We start from the raw sequence: 16,791 nt of genomic DNA, 5'->3' as shown, positions 1-16,791 counted from the left end.
TTTTATTGCGAGCGAAAACTTTCTTTCGCAGGGTTTGCTGGCAATCTGCATCTGGGGGGTCATTTAATTCTTTTTTGTTTTTCACGTCCAGGTCGAAGCCGGCTTGGTGTCCGCGATCAGATGTTTTTCCCTGTTTCTTGCACTTATTGCTGACCAGCGTGAATCCGTCACTGTTATTGTTATCCTTGCCAATGTTGCTTACAGTTGATTTTGCGGTACTGGATGATTCTTTTGTGGTTGTCATTATGGTCTGTGTAACTGCTGCCACAAATTTGGCCACCGTTTGTGGTTCAGGCATTGGTATTGAAAACTCTGTTTTGGGTTGGTTTGCCGTAGATGAGTTGGCAATCGGTTGAGATGCGTCTTCCTCTGCATCCTCCGCGCAAGGTTGTCCATGATGAGCTGTCTGATTACAATACTTGCACGTAGGAGTTTGCCCCTCATGGGTGCATAGCGTAGTTTGCATAATTGTAGTTCCGTGAGCTTTGAGTTTTATTGTCAAGTAGGAAGGTATAGGCCTTTCAACCCGCATCCTCACTACAAAAACACCGTTAGGAGTTCCTGGGAACAAGTTTCTCCAAGTATCAGGTGTAACAGATTCTACTTTTCCGTATTGCGACATGAATTTTGCAATTGGCTCAGGAGGGGTACGAGGCGATAGCTCATATAACCTTACATCTATATAATCATTCTCAATATATACGGGAATCTTAATTCCAACGTTGTCACTTTCAACCACGTGTTTTAAGTTGTTCTTCAAAACGAAACGCTCTGCATGTGCTAACGTGTTGAATGATATTAACACTGCACTGCGAAGATGATGATACTGAAGGTACAACACTTCCGTAAGTCTAAGTTGCATTTTTACCTTCAGAAGGTATTCCACTTCACTAAAACTCGGTTTTTTTCAAACAAAATTTAAAGTCAACGACCGCAGCGTTGGGTCGGAGTAGAGCTTTTTCGTCAACTTTACTCATGACGACAAGAATAGTCCGATGTTTCCTTTGTTCTCGAGACAATGCACACTAGATCGAGAGGCCTGTTGTTCACTTGGCTCGATTGTACGTCTGACTAACAGAACAATTATGTTGCTCGAGGAAAGACAACAGACGTTTTTCCAGGCAGTCTTGTACATAAATTTCCTGGTTGATGGCTCCGGTTGCGATGTTAATGTCGTTCTTTAAATCACAGGAGCAGACAGTCTGTCGCACGAGTTATTTCATTACAAACTTCGACTACTAAATATGTTTAAAGAATGTTGCCACCTTTCCTCTTCCAGTCGACGTATAATATACCTGTCCTGAAAGCTGTTAAAGTCTGCCTTCGCATAGGTTTCGCTATTCTGTGCCCCGCTATCAACTTTCGTCAGTATAGGCGATCGTTCTCTGGCCAACTTGTTTTACTTATTGTCACGATTTAAAGTCACCACCTTCGGTTGTAGACGACACACCTAGCTTGTTTGCGACATCTTTAACGGAGAGGTTGAGGTTCCATTTGAAACAACTGGCCATTCTTTTCGTCGCTTTCGAGGCCTCCGTCTTTCAATTTTCCCCCGATCCAGTCTTCCTGGCTGTCGACAAACATTTTCCGAGCACTGATTTTACGTTCGTGACAGTTGAGTTGGCTACATTCCACAATTTCGCCAGTTCCGGATTTTCGCGATGCGCTAGTTAAATGTTGCTCCGTGGCTTCTCTTGGTTCGATACCATTTTCACAACTGAAGAATATATGTCAAAATAAAACAGTAGGCATGAAGCGACACACAAATATCTGTAAACTGAAGATTGTGCAGGTTTGTTTATTGCACGATGAAAAAAAATGCGTCAAGTTGAAGTTGACCAATTTTTGATCGTAACACCCTTTAAGAAAAACAAAAAAAAAAACAGAACGATACTTCGCATTGGAACAAAAAGATGAAAGATATAACAAACAAAATGATTATTAAAAAAGCTTACCAGCGACAACTTTCCACGGCAACACGTAGTAATACTGTTCGGTCCATGATCAGCAATGCTTGTCGATTTCGAGAGGCGCGATAGTCATCCCGGTACATGGCGAAACGGTATTAGCCGTTGCAAATCTTCTCACGTGCTCACAAGATCAAACAAACTCACAAAATGGCACTCACTGTCACCGCATCAAATAACCGGGCGGGGGCGCTGTTCAGCAAGTATTTCGTTATCAACATCACTTCCCCTGAACCCAATTCTACGCAATTGTAAAACATGATCTATAATATGCTTCGTCCTAAATAAAGGCAAATATCCCACCGAGGTTAAAGCCATGCATCAACAACACATAAGTCCACTATACGGTTTGCTAGTGTACACGGACGAGGCATTTCACGTGGGTTTTCCGATTTTGTTTAAAGCAATGGGGACGAAGGCTATCAACCGTAATAGTATGTTTTGCAGGTCAGCTTTTGAAAGTCGATTGTAGATTTGCGACAAGGCCATCATTTGAATCCATTTCCTGAGTTGATAAGAAATTAACCTCTTATATGCTAGAGATTCATTTGGGAGAGTTATACACGGTATGATTATTAGTTCAGTTTCAAGCTGTACTTGAAGTTTTGTTACTAAGATTATTGATTCTTCAAACAAACGGGGGATACTTTCATGATCATATTATCCAACGCTCTGGGCATTCTATAAAATATTCGTCAAATGTCCCTCATAACGCGCTTCCAGACAGGAGGCGTCGTCGTGTCAGCAGACCGTTACGAACACAAGCTAAACGGTGTAATACACACCGCTGAATTGCTCTCGTTTCGTTACTGCTCGATACAATTCCCATACTGGTTCTCGGGATTTTTTTGTAAACCCGCTAGTTTCTAGTTGACAGAGGAATAAAAAATGAGTGATTAGCAGAAGAATAATGGCTGACAGCTTGTCGTGTGGGGGAATGAGTTACGTTGACGGTGCGGTTGTATAACACCCCGGTCGGTCAGGTGGTGTTTTCTATGCTATATTTCACCCTAAGGAGGAAAATTTGGTAAAAACCAAAATTTCTCACTAGGGTGAAAATTTGTTGGTATAAACCAGTCTTTGTACAGGAGGGCACAAATCCTTATTTCATACTATGTTGCGTTTCGGCTTCGCCTCATCAGAAACCGACACTAACGTATTGTCGGAATAGATTAGCGCCGGCTTGACGCAAATCCCTTAAAACTAAAACACACTATGTGTTTCAATCAAACGACTGATCAAACGTGATGTCCCGTTAGAGCAGAAGTTCTGTTTATGCCGATGAGACACAAGTGAAGCCGAAACTTGTCTTGGCTTAGCAGGCCTATGCGAAAGCACTATGCTATATTTCACCCTAAGGAGGAAAATTTGGTAAAAACCAAAATTTCTCACTAGGGTGAAAATTTGTTGGTATAAACCAGTCTTTGTACAGGAGGGCACAAATCCTTATTTCATACTATATTTACTGCTAAGCCAAGACAAGTTTCGGCTTCACTTGTGTCTCATCGGCATAAACAGAACTTCTGCTCTAACGGGACATCACGTTTGATCAGTCGTTTGATTGAAACACATAGTGTGTTTTAGTTTTAAGGGATTTGCGTCAAGCCGGCGCTAATCTATTCCGACAATACGTTAGTGTTGGTTTCTGATGAGGCGAAGCCGAAACGCAACATAGTATGAAATAAGGATTTGTGCCCTCCTGTACAAAGACTGGTTTATACCAACAAATATTCACCCTAGTGAGAAATTTTGGTTTTTACCAAATTTTCCTCCTTAGGGTGAAATATAGCATAGTGCTTTCGCATAGGCCTGCTAAGCCAAGACAAGTTTCGGCTTCACTTGTGTCTCATCGGCATAAACAGAACTTCTGCTCTAACGGGACATCACGTTTGATCAGTCGTTTGATTGAAACACATAGTGTGTTTTAGTTTTAAGGGATTTGCGTCAAGCCGGCGCTAATCTATTCCGACAATACGTTAGTGTCGGTTTCTGATGAGGCGAAGCCGAAACGCAACATAGTATGGTGTTTTCTGTTTTTTTGTTTTTAAAAAGTACCGATTTGTGGTTGTACAATGAACTGCAAATTTTCAGACTGGCAATATTATCGAATTTGGTCGCTTAACGAGAGGATGAAGCAGTGTATTGTTAGCTTTATTCCCATTAGTATTATTTACATACTTCGCCGCAATTCTGAATGGAGACGCACAGGTTTTTGTAAACAACAATCCTCACCAACACCTACACCAGTCATCAGGCGCAAATTAGTCAACTGAAGTGGGTATTCTGCGTCGCACAATCTAGCGTTCAATCGTTAGTTACTGAATGTATCTCGCATGAAATGATCTCTAAGGTCACAGGTACAACAATCAATTGGACTGATGTTAATTGTTTTATTGACAAATTGACCAGAGGAAACTTTTAACTCGATTGTGCTGGATCTGATCATAATTTTTGCCTTTCAGATCGATATTCGTCGAGAGTCGTTAGACTGACAAACAATCAAAGGATGCTGGACAATAATTTTTATTGTTTTCTCCTTTGAAAATTTGTCGGTATAGAAATGAGGTGTAGTTTCATTGAGGTTGCACAGAGAATGCGCAAAATTCGCAAACGAAAAAAGCAGTTTTTTTTCCACACCGTATTTCAGATCTTTATAAAAATCAATCAGCGTATGTAGAATGTTGTTACAGTACTGCTGATTGATTTTTATGAAGATCTGACATAAGGTGTGGAAAAAAAATACTTTTTTCGTTTGCGAATTTTGCGCATTCTTTGTGCAACCTTAAGTTCGACCTACGATCCATCATCCATCAAAAACAATCTTTTACCGAAAATCCAACACAACGTACTAGCGATCACACCACCACACCATTTTACTATCAATAAAATCCATGCACAAATCCTGTGCACTGACTCTTCTATTAGTAGCAATCACTAGAATCCCCATTACAAACGCTCACCGTTTTGTTTTCTTCACGGAAGTGTCATTTCTCAATGAAACTCGACCCGTACATTAATTTTTAATATCCATTTTAATATTGTTTGTTTTTATTCGCCGCTCGTGTCTGGTCACTTTTTCCCGCGTGTCATTCTGCCTAGCAGCCATCAGCCAAAGGTATGCAGGCGAGATTTATTTCCAGTCATTTTTCCTCCTCAAGCTCTTGTGAACTTCACCTCACTCATTCAACTCGATAGTCTGATAGCCTGCTTGAGCTTGATGGCGAGACATGATTCTTGAATTCACTTAGCACGCCTCAGCCATTTGTTTCGATTCGGTTCTATGCCTACATGGTTGGCATAATGCAGGCGCCTACTTTGCCGCCTGTCACGTCGATATAATAACAGTTTCAGCGAGAATTAATGCGCGCGCTCGTCGTACATGCGCGGATACTTCAATGTCAACTTGTAAAGTATTGTGTTGATTATGAAGATGATCATTTCCTTGTTGCCTTTGTACCCAACACGAATCTCGATTTATTTGAATTTACTAACGAATCTCGTCCCGGGTTTTCGATTTCAGTTGACCACACCCGGGTGAAGCTGAAAGACGTGGACAGTTCCGTCCCGGGGGCGGAGTACATCAACGCCAACTACATCCGGCAGCCGACGGAGGCGGAACAGAATGACATGAACTCCTCTTCGGAGAACCTATCCCAGCAGGGACAACAGCAGAACAATAACTCGACCAGTAATATCACCGGGAGCAACGCAACGACCTACGCCAGCATCAACCAACAGCCGACCAGAAACTGTCAGAGCTGTCAGCTGCTGAACAAACCCTGCTCCCAGTGTTCCATGAAAGCGAATGAGGTATACTATAATTCGTCAATTTCCCATGAATCCCATAAAACATTTTTTTTCTCATAATTTCAGTCCAAACACAAAAGGAACGAATCTATCACGTCCCGCCTGCAGCTACAAGCGGCTGCCCAGCAAAACCAATCCAAGGGTTCCCTGCTGGTGGGCGGTGGTGGTGGCGGCGGCGGCTGCGGCCGGGACGAGAAGGATCTCTTCAAGACGTACATTGCGACGCAGGGCTGTCTGGCCAACACGATACAGGACTTTTGGAACATGATCTGGCAGGAGAACACACGCGTGATAGTGATGACTACCAAAGAAATCGAACGGGGCAAGAAGAAGTGCGAAAAGTACTGGCCCGATCCGCAGCAAACCCGCGAGTGGGGTCCGGCTAAGGTGACCTGTCTGAGCGAAACCAGCACCGCGGATTACACGCTGCGGGAGTTTCTGCTGTCGTGGCGAGGGCAGGACGAGCGGAAAATCTTCCAGTACCACTTTCAGGTGTGGCCGGATCACGGCGTACCATCCGATCCGGGTTGTGTGTTGAACTTTCTGCAGGACGTGAATGCCCGGCAGGAGCAGCTGCAGCTGGAGGGGTTGGCACCGGTGAGGGTTGAAAGATTTGCTTGGTTGGAAGACGAGTTTAATGTCGTTTGATTTTACAGGGTCCGATCTGCGTGCACTGTTCGGCTGGAATTGGTCGCACCGGGACGTTCATTGTGATCGATATGATACTGGACCAGATCGATAGAGAAGGTAAGATTGATGGATTTGAATTGAATATAGTTTTCTTTTGCTTCTGTTTTAAGAGGCTCACCCAGGTATCATTTGGAGTTCTTGGAAGATTTATCCTTGTTTTATGATGGTTTTATGAAGGCATGTATTGAAACTAATGATAATATAATAGTGATAAGCGGCCGACAATCAATTTGACCATCTGTTCCTAACAGGTTTCAATCGGATGGAGTTTGGGACAGTTTGGTGGGTTCATGTTTTTCGGCACAAAAATCCACCGAATTAGCCGCATACCACTCCAGCACGGTTTTGGAAAAATGGCATGATGCCAAATCATGCGATTTTTGTGTTTGGAATTCATCTCGTCAGTAACTAGCTCCTACTTGGGGCCAAATTAGACGATGTATCTAAACTAGTACCCAAATTAGCACTACTTAGGACCGATTTCTTCACCCTTGTTTAACTTTTAAACCAGGTTCACCAGTACATTTAAACCTGGCTTAAGCGTTAAGCGAGGGTGAAGAAATCGGCCCTTAGTCACTATATCCAACCAGTCACACGACATGCATGACACCTAAAGAAACTGGCAAGCGCCGAGTGAAATCCCAGGAAGCGTCATGTATGTGACTCTTTAGATGTAGTGTCTAATTAGTGCTTATTTCGGTGCTACTTTAAATACATCGTCTAACTTGGCCCCAAGTTGGTACTAGTTATTGACGAGATGAAGTCTAAACACAAAACTTAATTTTAAGTTAGGTCAACTTGTGCCCCTTATGCACAATACACGCTGACCATAGTCGGATATCGGCTTCACCGGCATTCCAAGGCGTACGTACAAATTACGAAGAATGCTGCTTGTTGCGGAGCTAGTGACCAAACGCGTCTGTGCAATTTCTGGTCACTTCGAGTAGGAATCGACGTCCAGCAGAAAGTATTCACCGTCATTGGGTCCGGCGTAGTCGACATGCTAACGCTGCCACGGTCGTGATGATTTCGGCCAGGGTACCGGAAGGACATGCGCTGGTGACTAGGCAACTGTAGCACAATGAGGATCCGCTCGTACATATTCAGTAATCCCAGCATCTATCGACGGCCAGTATACGTAGCCTTCATGCGGCCAATTTCAGGATGGTGAATTTGATCAAATCATCGCTTACGAAATTGCGATTGTGTCACGAGACGGTCGCTGGAGAGGGTGCATCCTTGCATGGTCGTGAGAAAATCGCTTTGATTAAAAACCCGTAGTAGCTCACAATCTCCGTTGACAAGAAATGCTTTTGGTCAGCCGTATTGAATGAGCCGGTAAACTTCGCTGAAGACTAAATCCTTGTGGGTACCTTCTCGTATTATTCTAAACAGGAAGAGAAATAATTCCAAAAGATTTTAAAGTTGATGAGTCGAGACAGGATGTCGGCGTGTCCAAGCTTTTCTGTGGCTACATACTCGATATTGAACTCGTACATGAGCAGCATGAGGGCCCAGCCAGGTTTGTGGTGTGCACTAGGATGTCCTTAAGTGTGCCAAAGATCCGTACGGTCGACGCATAGTCCATTTGAGGCTGAAACTTCCGACCGAATGTCATGCGATGGAACTTGGTTATTGCGAATATGGTCACTAGTTTTTCTCGATCGATGTTCGGTGAGTGCTAATGATAGCTTACTGGATGACCTTTACTGATCCGTCTGGGAAGCAATGGCTGATGGTCGCTCTGATACTAATTGATCGGTGGAGACGATGATGTCCAGAAAAGGATTGTAATGCTTCAGAAGTAGATCAGAAGAGAGGATTTTCATGAACCTATTGAAAGCACAGTACCTGGCAGTTCATCCAGGGGATAACAAACTACACGCATATTCGGCACAAATTTCCCATAATAATTTATGGCTCCGAGAAACGATCTCACTTAGGACACGGCAGTGAGAGTCGGCATGAGCTTAGTGGCCTCAATCTTACCGAGATCCGATCGTACTCCGTACTAGTTCAGCGAGTGCTCCAGATACTAAATCTGCTTATATCCGAATGAGCACTTCTCTAGTCGGACGGTGAATCCGAACTCTTGTAGACGTTGGAAAAGTGCGTTGAAGATGTGCCAATCCTCTTCTTCCGTGGCTTCTCCCACTACGATGTCGTCAATGTAGCCTCAAGTTTCCTTGAGTCCAGCCAACATGGTGCCCATTCGTTGCTGGAACGCTCGGGGTGACCACGCGGTTGTACTTGTAGATGCCCCAGTGAGTGCTGATCAACAGCAATGAACTCGACGCATTGTCAACCTCCAGCTGTAAGTAGGAGTAGGAGTCTGACATATCGATGGTGCCGAAGAATTTGCAATTGATTAGTTTCACAAAGATGCCTGGTGGCAGAGGAAGGGGTTACTTATGCGACTGCTGAACTGTGTCCAGCTCGATTGAGTAGTCTCCACTGATCCAAATGGTGCTATTCGCCTTATAAATGACCACGTCCGGAAAGGCTAACTCCGAGTTGTCAATAGGCGTAATGATTTTTAATTACTTTAGGCGGTATATTTCTTTTTGTTTATTTTTGACATTTGACCAAAACTGTGGCATTCGTGTCATTGGAATTAGGCATGGTATGAAAGGAAGCACAGCATGATCATGTAATCGGCTAGATTTTGAGCATGGTTTCCTTGATTAATTTCAGTATTGCTTTCTCTGTTTTATCATCGTTCGCAAGTATATCAGTCGTAGAGCTAGTGATGCTGCATTGCTGTCTTTCCTGGGCGTACCCTCGGCAATCGACTAGGACATGCTTAACGATCATTGGAACGCAATAACAGCAGGTAGACCGTGTGTGCTTCTATTAGGTACGCGTGGCTAAAGATTGTATGTCCAACACGAAGTCTGGTTAGGGTACGCTGTTCAGATGCGCACTTTCAGTCAGTGCTTTTGGTTACATTTGACTTGATCTCCCGTAGTAGTGACTGGGGTTGGCAACGAATTCATGGAATTTTGGTACAGCTATTTGAGAGTATGTATCTGCCTTGACGTTTCGATTTAGTTCTTGGTGTGAGGGAGTCAGTAGTTTGGTGAAAAAGTTCTGCTGATCTTTTGGCTACTGGATTGTTCGCTACGTTCGGATCTTTTTCTGCAAGCCGAGCTACCAGCTGCGACAGTCGCTGGACTAGCATTAGTCTAAACAGTAGGCAGCCTGCTTCAGCCAAAATTGACGGTACTGGGCTTGATTTGAACGCCCCCGATGACTGACATATCTCTTCGTTGTATGTTGGAGCAAGTATTCGTTCCATCGCCTCGCGGTTACAGCTGGAAAGTCCTATCCCGAAGAAAATCTTGGATATTACTAATGCAGAGCCAACCTTCAGGAGTGTTTTGATCCGACAGCCCAGGATCCGAAGTAAGTTTGTTCATTTGGAGCAGATTTTTGGTGTATGTGAGATGTTGTAGAAAGTTTAGTTTGGAGTCAACCAGTACTTCCAATCTAGGCGGTATAGTTCTTCGTCAACAGCGCGATACATGAAGTACGCGATCGGCCTAGCTTCACGTGTTGAGCTAAACACGGAAGGGTAGTCCGTATTTAGACGACTGACAATGAATGCAGAGGACATTCATCGGAACCGCGTCGAGCCGAAACATCGCAATCAGATGCAGTCCCACGATATGTAGGTTCTGATCCACCACAAACACGACACCCGGATGAGATATACCAAACTCTGACAAAAGATCGAGGGGATCACCCGATGCTACTTTAGCGTTCACTGTTGGTGGTCTTGTGGGTGCTTTTCCGATTCTCTTCCAGGTCTCTAATATTCATCACGCTGAATAGTAGCCATGTGATCATTGAGTTTGCAATGTCCAGTCAGCGCTATGACTACTGCGATTGTGTGTGAAGAGATGCAACAAATGATGAAATTTTCGTCTGATGCAGTGTCAAACTGCAGCTTCAATGGAACACCGTTTAGTTCAACTGGCACAAATTTTCTGCGTTCCTTTACTGAATTCACTTGCACTATTTTTGACATTGACACTATTTGTTTTCCTCTGCTCTTTGAATGCGGTTTTTCAATGCGATAGTAGTCTTTTTTATGCTCGTAGCGGTTATAGACTCTGTAAACTGAGGGGGTCTTAAACGTGTACAGTGCATTGCTTCACAACTCCAGTTCGGCAGGCGTAAGAAATGTAATCCTCAGTGGAGCCTTTGGTGAGTTGTAAGCAACGGTGGCGCTTGGAGATGAGTGACTCTGATGCGCCAAACAGGCTGTTAAGCTTGACGATGGTTTCATCGAAGGAAAAACCACTGGAAGTTTTCGGTCAAACGACGCTGTGGTAGCGCTCACGTTCTGTGATTTCAAGCTTCCGCAACAGTAACTGTGGTATCGCTTTGGTAGGTTCTTCCAGCCTATCTGCGTCTTGGCGAATAGGTCTTTATAGCGTGAGAACTATATCGTAAAGGTTATGTAGTTCTCGACGTCATATCGGAACTCTGATGTTTCTCGCAAGCGTGAGCTGTTTTTGGGGTTTGCGGGCACCTGGCTATTCTGCTGCTGAAGAAACTCGCTTTGATGGTCCTGAGCCTGTTGCTAGTTCTTTTTACACGAATAATACACATTACAATATACAATAGTACAATGACGGGCTGACTCAGGTCGCTGACAGAGAGGTCAGTTAGTCAGAGTCAGTCAGTTGGTCAGTGGGGTCGTCGATAGAGTGGCGGCGAGAAGCTGAGCTGGGGCTGATACTGACATTAGGATGCAAAGTGCAAGAAACCTGCTTGCAGAAAAACAAGTTAAGACCGTCAAAGTAAAAGCAGGCAATCGGCGCAGATCCACTCGGCTTTCACTGTGACATCATTCTTTTGGTTTGCTGCAAGCAGGGTTCTTGCGTCCTAATGTCAGCACCGGCCCCACTTCAGCTTCTAGCCGCCACTCTGTGAACAGCCCCACTAACTAACTAACTAACTAATTTGACGGCATCCGATAGTGACAGCCGAACTGCCAGTAGAGAACCTATTGTGTAGAGAAGTGACGCATAACAGGGTGGTGCTGATTCGCTTGCCTACATCTATCCTCTCAATACAGGTGGTATGGATCGAGCGAAATGTTTGCTCTGCCATTAATGGTATACGCGAAACCAAGTGATGCTACAGACGTGGACCAAGATAAAGTTGCGGGCGTTATACAATGGCTCCGCAGGTTGCTCTGATAATGTTGGCATAAGGATTGCCGACTGTTCGGGAGACGACACCGGATTCCACGAGTCCAAGAGGATATCGAATGGCAAAATTTTAGGGCCACGTGCTACCCCACTTGCTCTGGATTCAAATTGGTTATGAGTCTGGTTTATGTGGGATCTGTTCAGCTTCCTATCGTCGCCTCAACCAGTGTACATAACACTACCGATTCTATCTCAGACGGTTCCTGGTACCCACCTACAACACAAGGAGATTTGTGGCTGAAGGTGTACCGTTTAATCTGTAGGCACGTAAACTACATTGAAGTCAACGATTGATTGATGTCCTCAAGATTCACGTTTCCGATGAAATAGTCGACTAAACTAAGGCACTAAGTTTTGCCACGGTCCCCGCGAACATGAATTTTTTGGTAATTTCGGTAGTAGAAAGCTCACATATCGCTCTACCATGAACATCCCCAGTGTGCCCATGAACAAGCGGAATCATGCTCTATCGTCGAGTCGACTAACGTTCCTTTCGAAAAAATCAAAATAAAAAAAATCGTGACGCTTGTATCATGCAACTAAGGTAACGTTGCTTTTCGGATCATATCTGAACTCTTTCATGTTGTCTGCAAGCTAATCCAGTACTAGGAATCAGAATATATTGGCACGATTGGTTCGTTCCTCACGTTATTCGGAGATTTGTACCTTGCCATGTCATCTCATCATTTTCCTGAAGGGAAGGGAAAGGGAGGCTAAAAAAAGTAAGGAAATGGAAAGTGACAACACATGCTTCACTCGTGAAGAAATAATGAACACTACTGATAAAGCCTATAGATATTTATCAGATTAGATTAGGAGCAATAGTATATCCTTGTGTTTAAGTCTCTGTACAGCTATGTATGGAAAACCAAAAATCCGGATACGTAATTGCATTCCTGCTGGGCAGTTATCAAACGATATGTTACATACTTCTGTAATCAGATTCACAAAGATCACACGAATAATACTCATCACGCTGAATAGTAGCCATGTGATAATTGAGTTTGCAATGTCCAGTCAGCGCTATGACTAGAATACTGCAATTGTGTGTGAAGAGATGCAACAAATGATGAAATTTTCGGACTCACGCAGGGCAGAAATTTTTTTGTTTCAACGCAACTTGCAAGCTTCGCTAATGGTTGGCATATTTGGATGCTGCTCCAAAGCTATCGACCGAAGTAGAGCTGGTGCTAGACTAACGAAGTGAGTCGCAGCGCCCGCTTTAGCCAATTCGTCTACCGTAATACCGGAATGACCGGGTACCCATAAAAGGTAGATAACATTTGAAATGCTCGATTTCACTTCGACATGCGATTACTAATTTCGAAACTGCCGAACAAAGTGCTTTTAAGGTTGCCCGACTATCAGAGCAAAAATCATTTCTTCTATCGCAAATTCCCTGTTGAAGTGTCAATCGTACGCCACACAGAATCGCACAGATTTGTGCTTAGAATACGGTGCAGTATCTACCAAGTGAATTTGATTGGTCTAATCTCATTTCACGACAATAGACACCTGCACCGGCACGGCCTTCCAACAATTAACTGTCAGTGTAACACTCTATGTATTCTTCACGTTGTCGCTCAATACAACTAGACAGCCATTCCTCACGAGGAGGAAATCGAATATGGAATTTTTCAAAAGGAAAACTATGTACCTGAGTGTAAGGTATATAGGTAAGTATATACTTATCCCAAGTACCCATTTGGGGCTGTGTGGTTAGTTGCACAATCTATTGGATTACTTACTTCCCCAGGGCTCAGTCGCACTGAAACAGTATGCATAAGAAAGTACTTCTTGTTTCAGAAACACACAGTGGCTCTATGTTCAAGAGTGCCTCTAGAGCCGCAGTAGGTGTTGTCGTGAACGTACCAATCATTGCCATTAAGACCTTTCTCTGAAAATGTTAGTCATAGGTGCGTTTCGACTTTGACTCTTCAGTAACCGACACTAACTTTTTGTCGGAATAGATTAGCGCCGGCTTGACGCTAAATCCCCAAAACATAAACACAAGGCCTGATCCACGAAAAAATGCACCATAAGACCTTCGAACGACACAGAATAATTCAATTTTGTTGAAATTCAGTTTAACGTGTAATGTTTACATTCCGTAATTTTTGTGAAATTTCTGTGTATAGTTTGGTAAATTTGGTGAGAATTCTTTTTATAATTTAACATAACCAGAAAATTTAACCCAACAAACGTAAGAAAATTCAGCTCGCACATCGCAAGAATTCGAAATCGCAAACGTAGCCTTTTGGTTCACCGACCAAAAACCTGCCACGATTTCGATAGTGCCTGATATTTACCCGCCAGCGATAAATTTAATATCAACAATAATATGAAATTAGCCAGGACGTTTTGGTCTGGCAAGCAATTTGCAGTTGCGGCAAAGAAAGTCCGATTTCTGTCACAACCGGAATAATGAAGCAGGCCAGAGAACTTACCACAAAGAGTGCCTTCAACAACGTCGACTACCTCTTTTAGACAATACTGTGATTCTTCGGTGTTATCAAGTCAATCAAGATAAATTTTTATCGTGGGTTTCGCGGCATGTGCTTTCGAAGAACCAGTAAGTTAGTGCGAAGCTGTCGAGCATCCGGAGTGGTGGAAGACGAAATGGACTCTAATCGTCGTAGCGGTACTTAGGATCTAGTACTGTTGCCAAAGGGGCGCAAGTTGGTTCCAAATGGATATTCAAGCTTAAGCACGATGAGGTGGTAAAATTCAAGGTGAGAGTTGTGGCACAAGGATACACTCAACAGGTTGGGATCGATTATGAGCAGGTGTTCGCACCGGCTACTCAGCAAGCAACATTACGAGCATTCCTGACAGTTGCCGCTAACCGGAAGCTAGTTGTCCGTCATTTGGATGCTAAGACGGTGTACCTTAACGGAACTTTGGATGAAGAAATCTTCATGCGCCAACTCCCCGGCTTTGCTGTAGTCGGACAGAAAGAGCTGGTGTGTCGGCTTAAGCGAAGTATTTTCAGGTTGCGTCAATTGGCGCGATGCTGGAATAGAAAACTGAACGATGTTCTAACCAAGTTGGGGTTCAAAGCGTCGTCAGAGGATTAGTGTCTCTATGTGAAGAAAACTGATAAAGTTGTGGTGTTCCTGCTAGTCTACGTCGACGATATGCTTCTCGACAAATGAAGTGGAGTTTTGACAGATCTACAAAGACTTGTCTAAACAATTTTAAATCACTTGTCTGGGAGAGATTGGACAAACACGGAATGGATCAAGACAAGACCTATGGATTCGGGGTACTTCAGGTCTCAGGAAACCAGCAAGTTACTTGAAGATGCAACAATGTACAGGAGTTTGGTTGGCGGATTGCTGTATCTGTCAGTAATTGCTCGACCGGATAGTGTAGCTATCCGCGATGCTCGGCAGGAAATTCTCCGAACCAAGCGAGGTGGATTGGACCGCTGCGAGGCGCGTTTTGCGCTACTTGAAAGAGACAAACGGATGATACCTTCAATTGGGTAGAACAGTTTTAAACTAGGGGGCCTATAAAAGTGTTAATCTTCACATGATAAACGTGAGCAATACTACGTTCCTGATGTGATGAAACTGGACACAATGTGGCTTCAGAAAAGCCACATTTTGTTTTTCAATGAACATTCCACTTCGCTAAAAGAAAGCCTTGATATCAATCAATATTGTGCTGGAGAATCCCCTTCAGATGATTTAGAATCAGGATAATTGATTTTTGAGCCTCGCGTTTCTTGCTGAAGGATAAGGAATAAAAAGTCTTTGATTGGTCGAGTGTTTGTCGCAGTGACTCATAAATTTTAACCTAAAACTGAAATCAGCTGCTCAAGAATGTTCTACTTGTGAACGGTATAATAATCCACGAATGCTCATCAAAATATTTTTCGCAACAAATAAAGATTGAACCGCTCTTATAAAGTTTCTTATAAAGTTTTTATGGCACTGGCCTTGCAGACAGCTAGAATAATTTTAGGCGCCTATCCTCATCTCGGGGCCACTAAAATCCTCAGTGTGTCCATGCATAAAAAGCGGTACTGTGGATACGAGCCAGTTTGCCAATTATGCGTCACACTGTCAGAGCAGAGAGTTACATCTAACACCTCTTCCCCTCCTAAAATGAGTGTATGCAGGCCCGTATTGCTTAAGTATTCCGTCAATTCAGAGCCTCTAAAATTCATATCTGAGCTGCCACAAATATTTGCATGATTGCTGATTAAGAATGGAAACCCACTTGCACCACTCCATAATACAACCCTTTTGAAATTCATCATGCGGCAAATATGCCGAACAATAAACGTATTTCCTGTTTATGTTAGCAACGGTAATATTGACTATGACAACACAAATATCGCGAGTTGTGATGTTGGATATAAGACAATAGTATTATTCGCAAGTATACATGCACGAGGCATTTCACGTGCATTTGTTATGTCATTTTTGTTGAAAGCTACGAAGACTGGGTTAAGTAGCTTTCCAATTTAAAAGTTTCCCTTATTGAAATGTGGTTCTTGAACCTAATCTAAGGAAGCTTTTCTTTCAAGCACAAGGCCAGATGGATTGGTAGTTGCTGTACTGTTTATGCTTAAGATTAATTTGTGCTATTCCAACCATACTCGATCACAGCACTATACATTTCATCATCAGCACTTGTCGTACAGCAACCAGAATATACCAAAGACGATAACTTTCAATCGCCTATATCGAACCACTCAATGGCTATTAGGAACATGGTTATTATATTAATTCCGCGAAGAAACAAACGTCCATCGTGTCAGAGATTCGTAACTAGGGTAAAGCCTGCGACACTTCGTGCGCGACTGGCATATTTTAGTCTTGCCAGCGATTCAGTCTTCGACACGGAGAAACACCTTGTTTGAGCCTCTCACAACATGCAAGCAGAACCTCAGTTGATCAATTCTTGGCTGAGATATTTCAAGTTGCCGGATGCCATAAGGCCTCTAGGCTGAATTTGTCCGGAGAAAGATGAATGGCTGCTATCAACCGAAAAGCGCTAGTGAAATAAAAATCCCGACTGTCTTGAAATAGCATTTAAAATTGAAAATTTGTTGGACTATAATGCAGTCCGTAAGACTCAGAGATTCTTTTGAT

The 16,791-nt window shown here is 43.3% G+C and overlaps 1 protein-coding gene across 6 annotated transcripts in view; it reads left to right on the top strand.

The window, feature by feature from the left end:
- LOC131685288 (tyrosine-protein phosphatase corkscrew) overlaps positions 1-16,791 on the top strand; it is a 317,023-nt gene that overhangs the window by 282,203 nt on the left and 18,029 nt on the right. For all 6 annotated transcript variants that reach the window (XM_058968898.1, XM_058968897.1, XM_058968896.1 and 3 more), the window contains 3 exons: positions 5,488-5,777; positions 5,841-6,371; positions 6,431-6,521. In XM_058968898.1, coding sequence (XP_058824881.1) covers positions 5,488-5,777; positions 5,841-6,371; positions 6,431-6,521 — 912 coding nt within the window. The remainder of the gene's footprint in view (positions 1-5,487; positions 5,778-5,840; positions 6,372-6,430; positions 6,522-16,791) is intronic.

This window comes from Topomyia yanbarensis, chromosome 2, assembly GCF_030247195.1.
Source record: "Topomyia yanbarensis strain Yona2022 chromosome 2, ASM3024719v1, whole genome shotgun sequence".
In the NCBI taxonomy this organism is placed as follows: Eukaryota; Metazoa; Arthropoda; class Insecta; order Diptera; family Culicidae; genus Topomyia; species Topomyia yanbarensis.
Note: the sequence above shows the minus strand (reverse complement) of the source record. Positions and strands in the feature narration are given on the sequence as shown.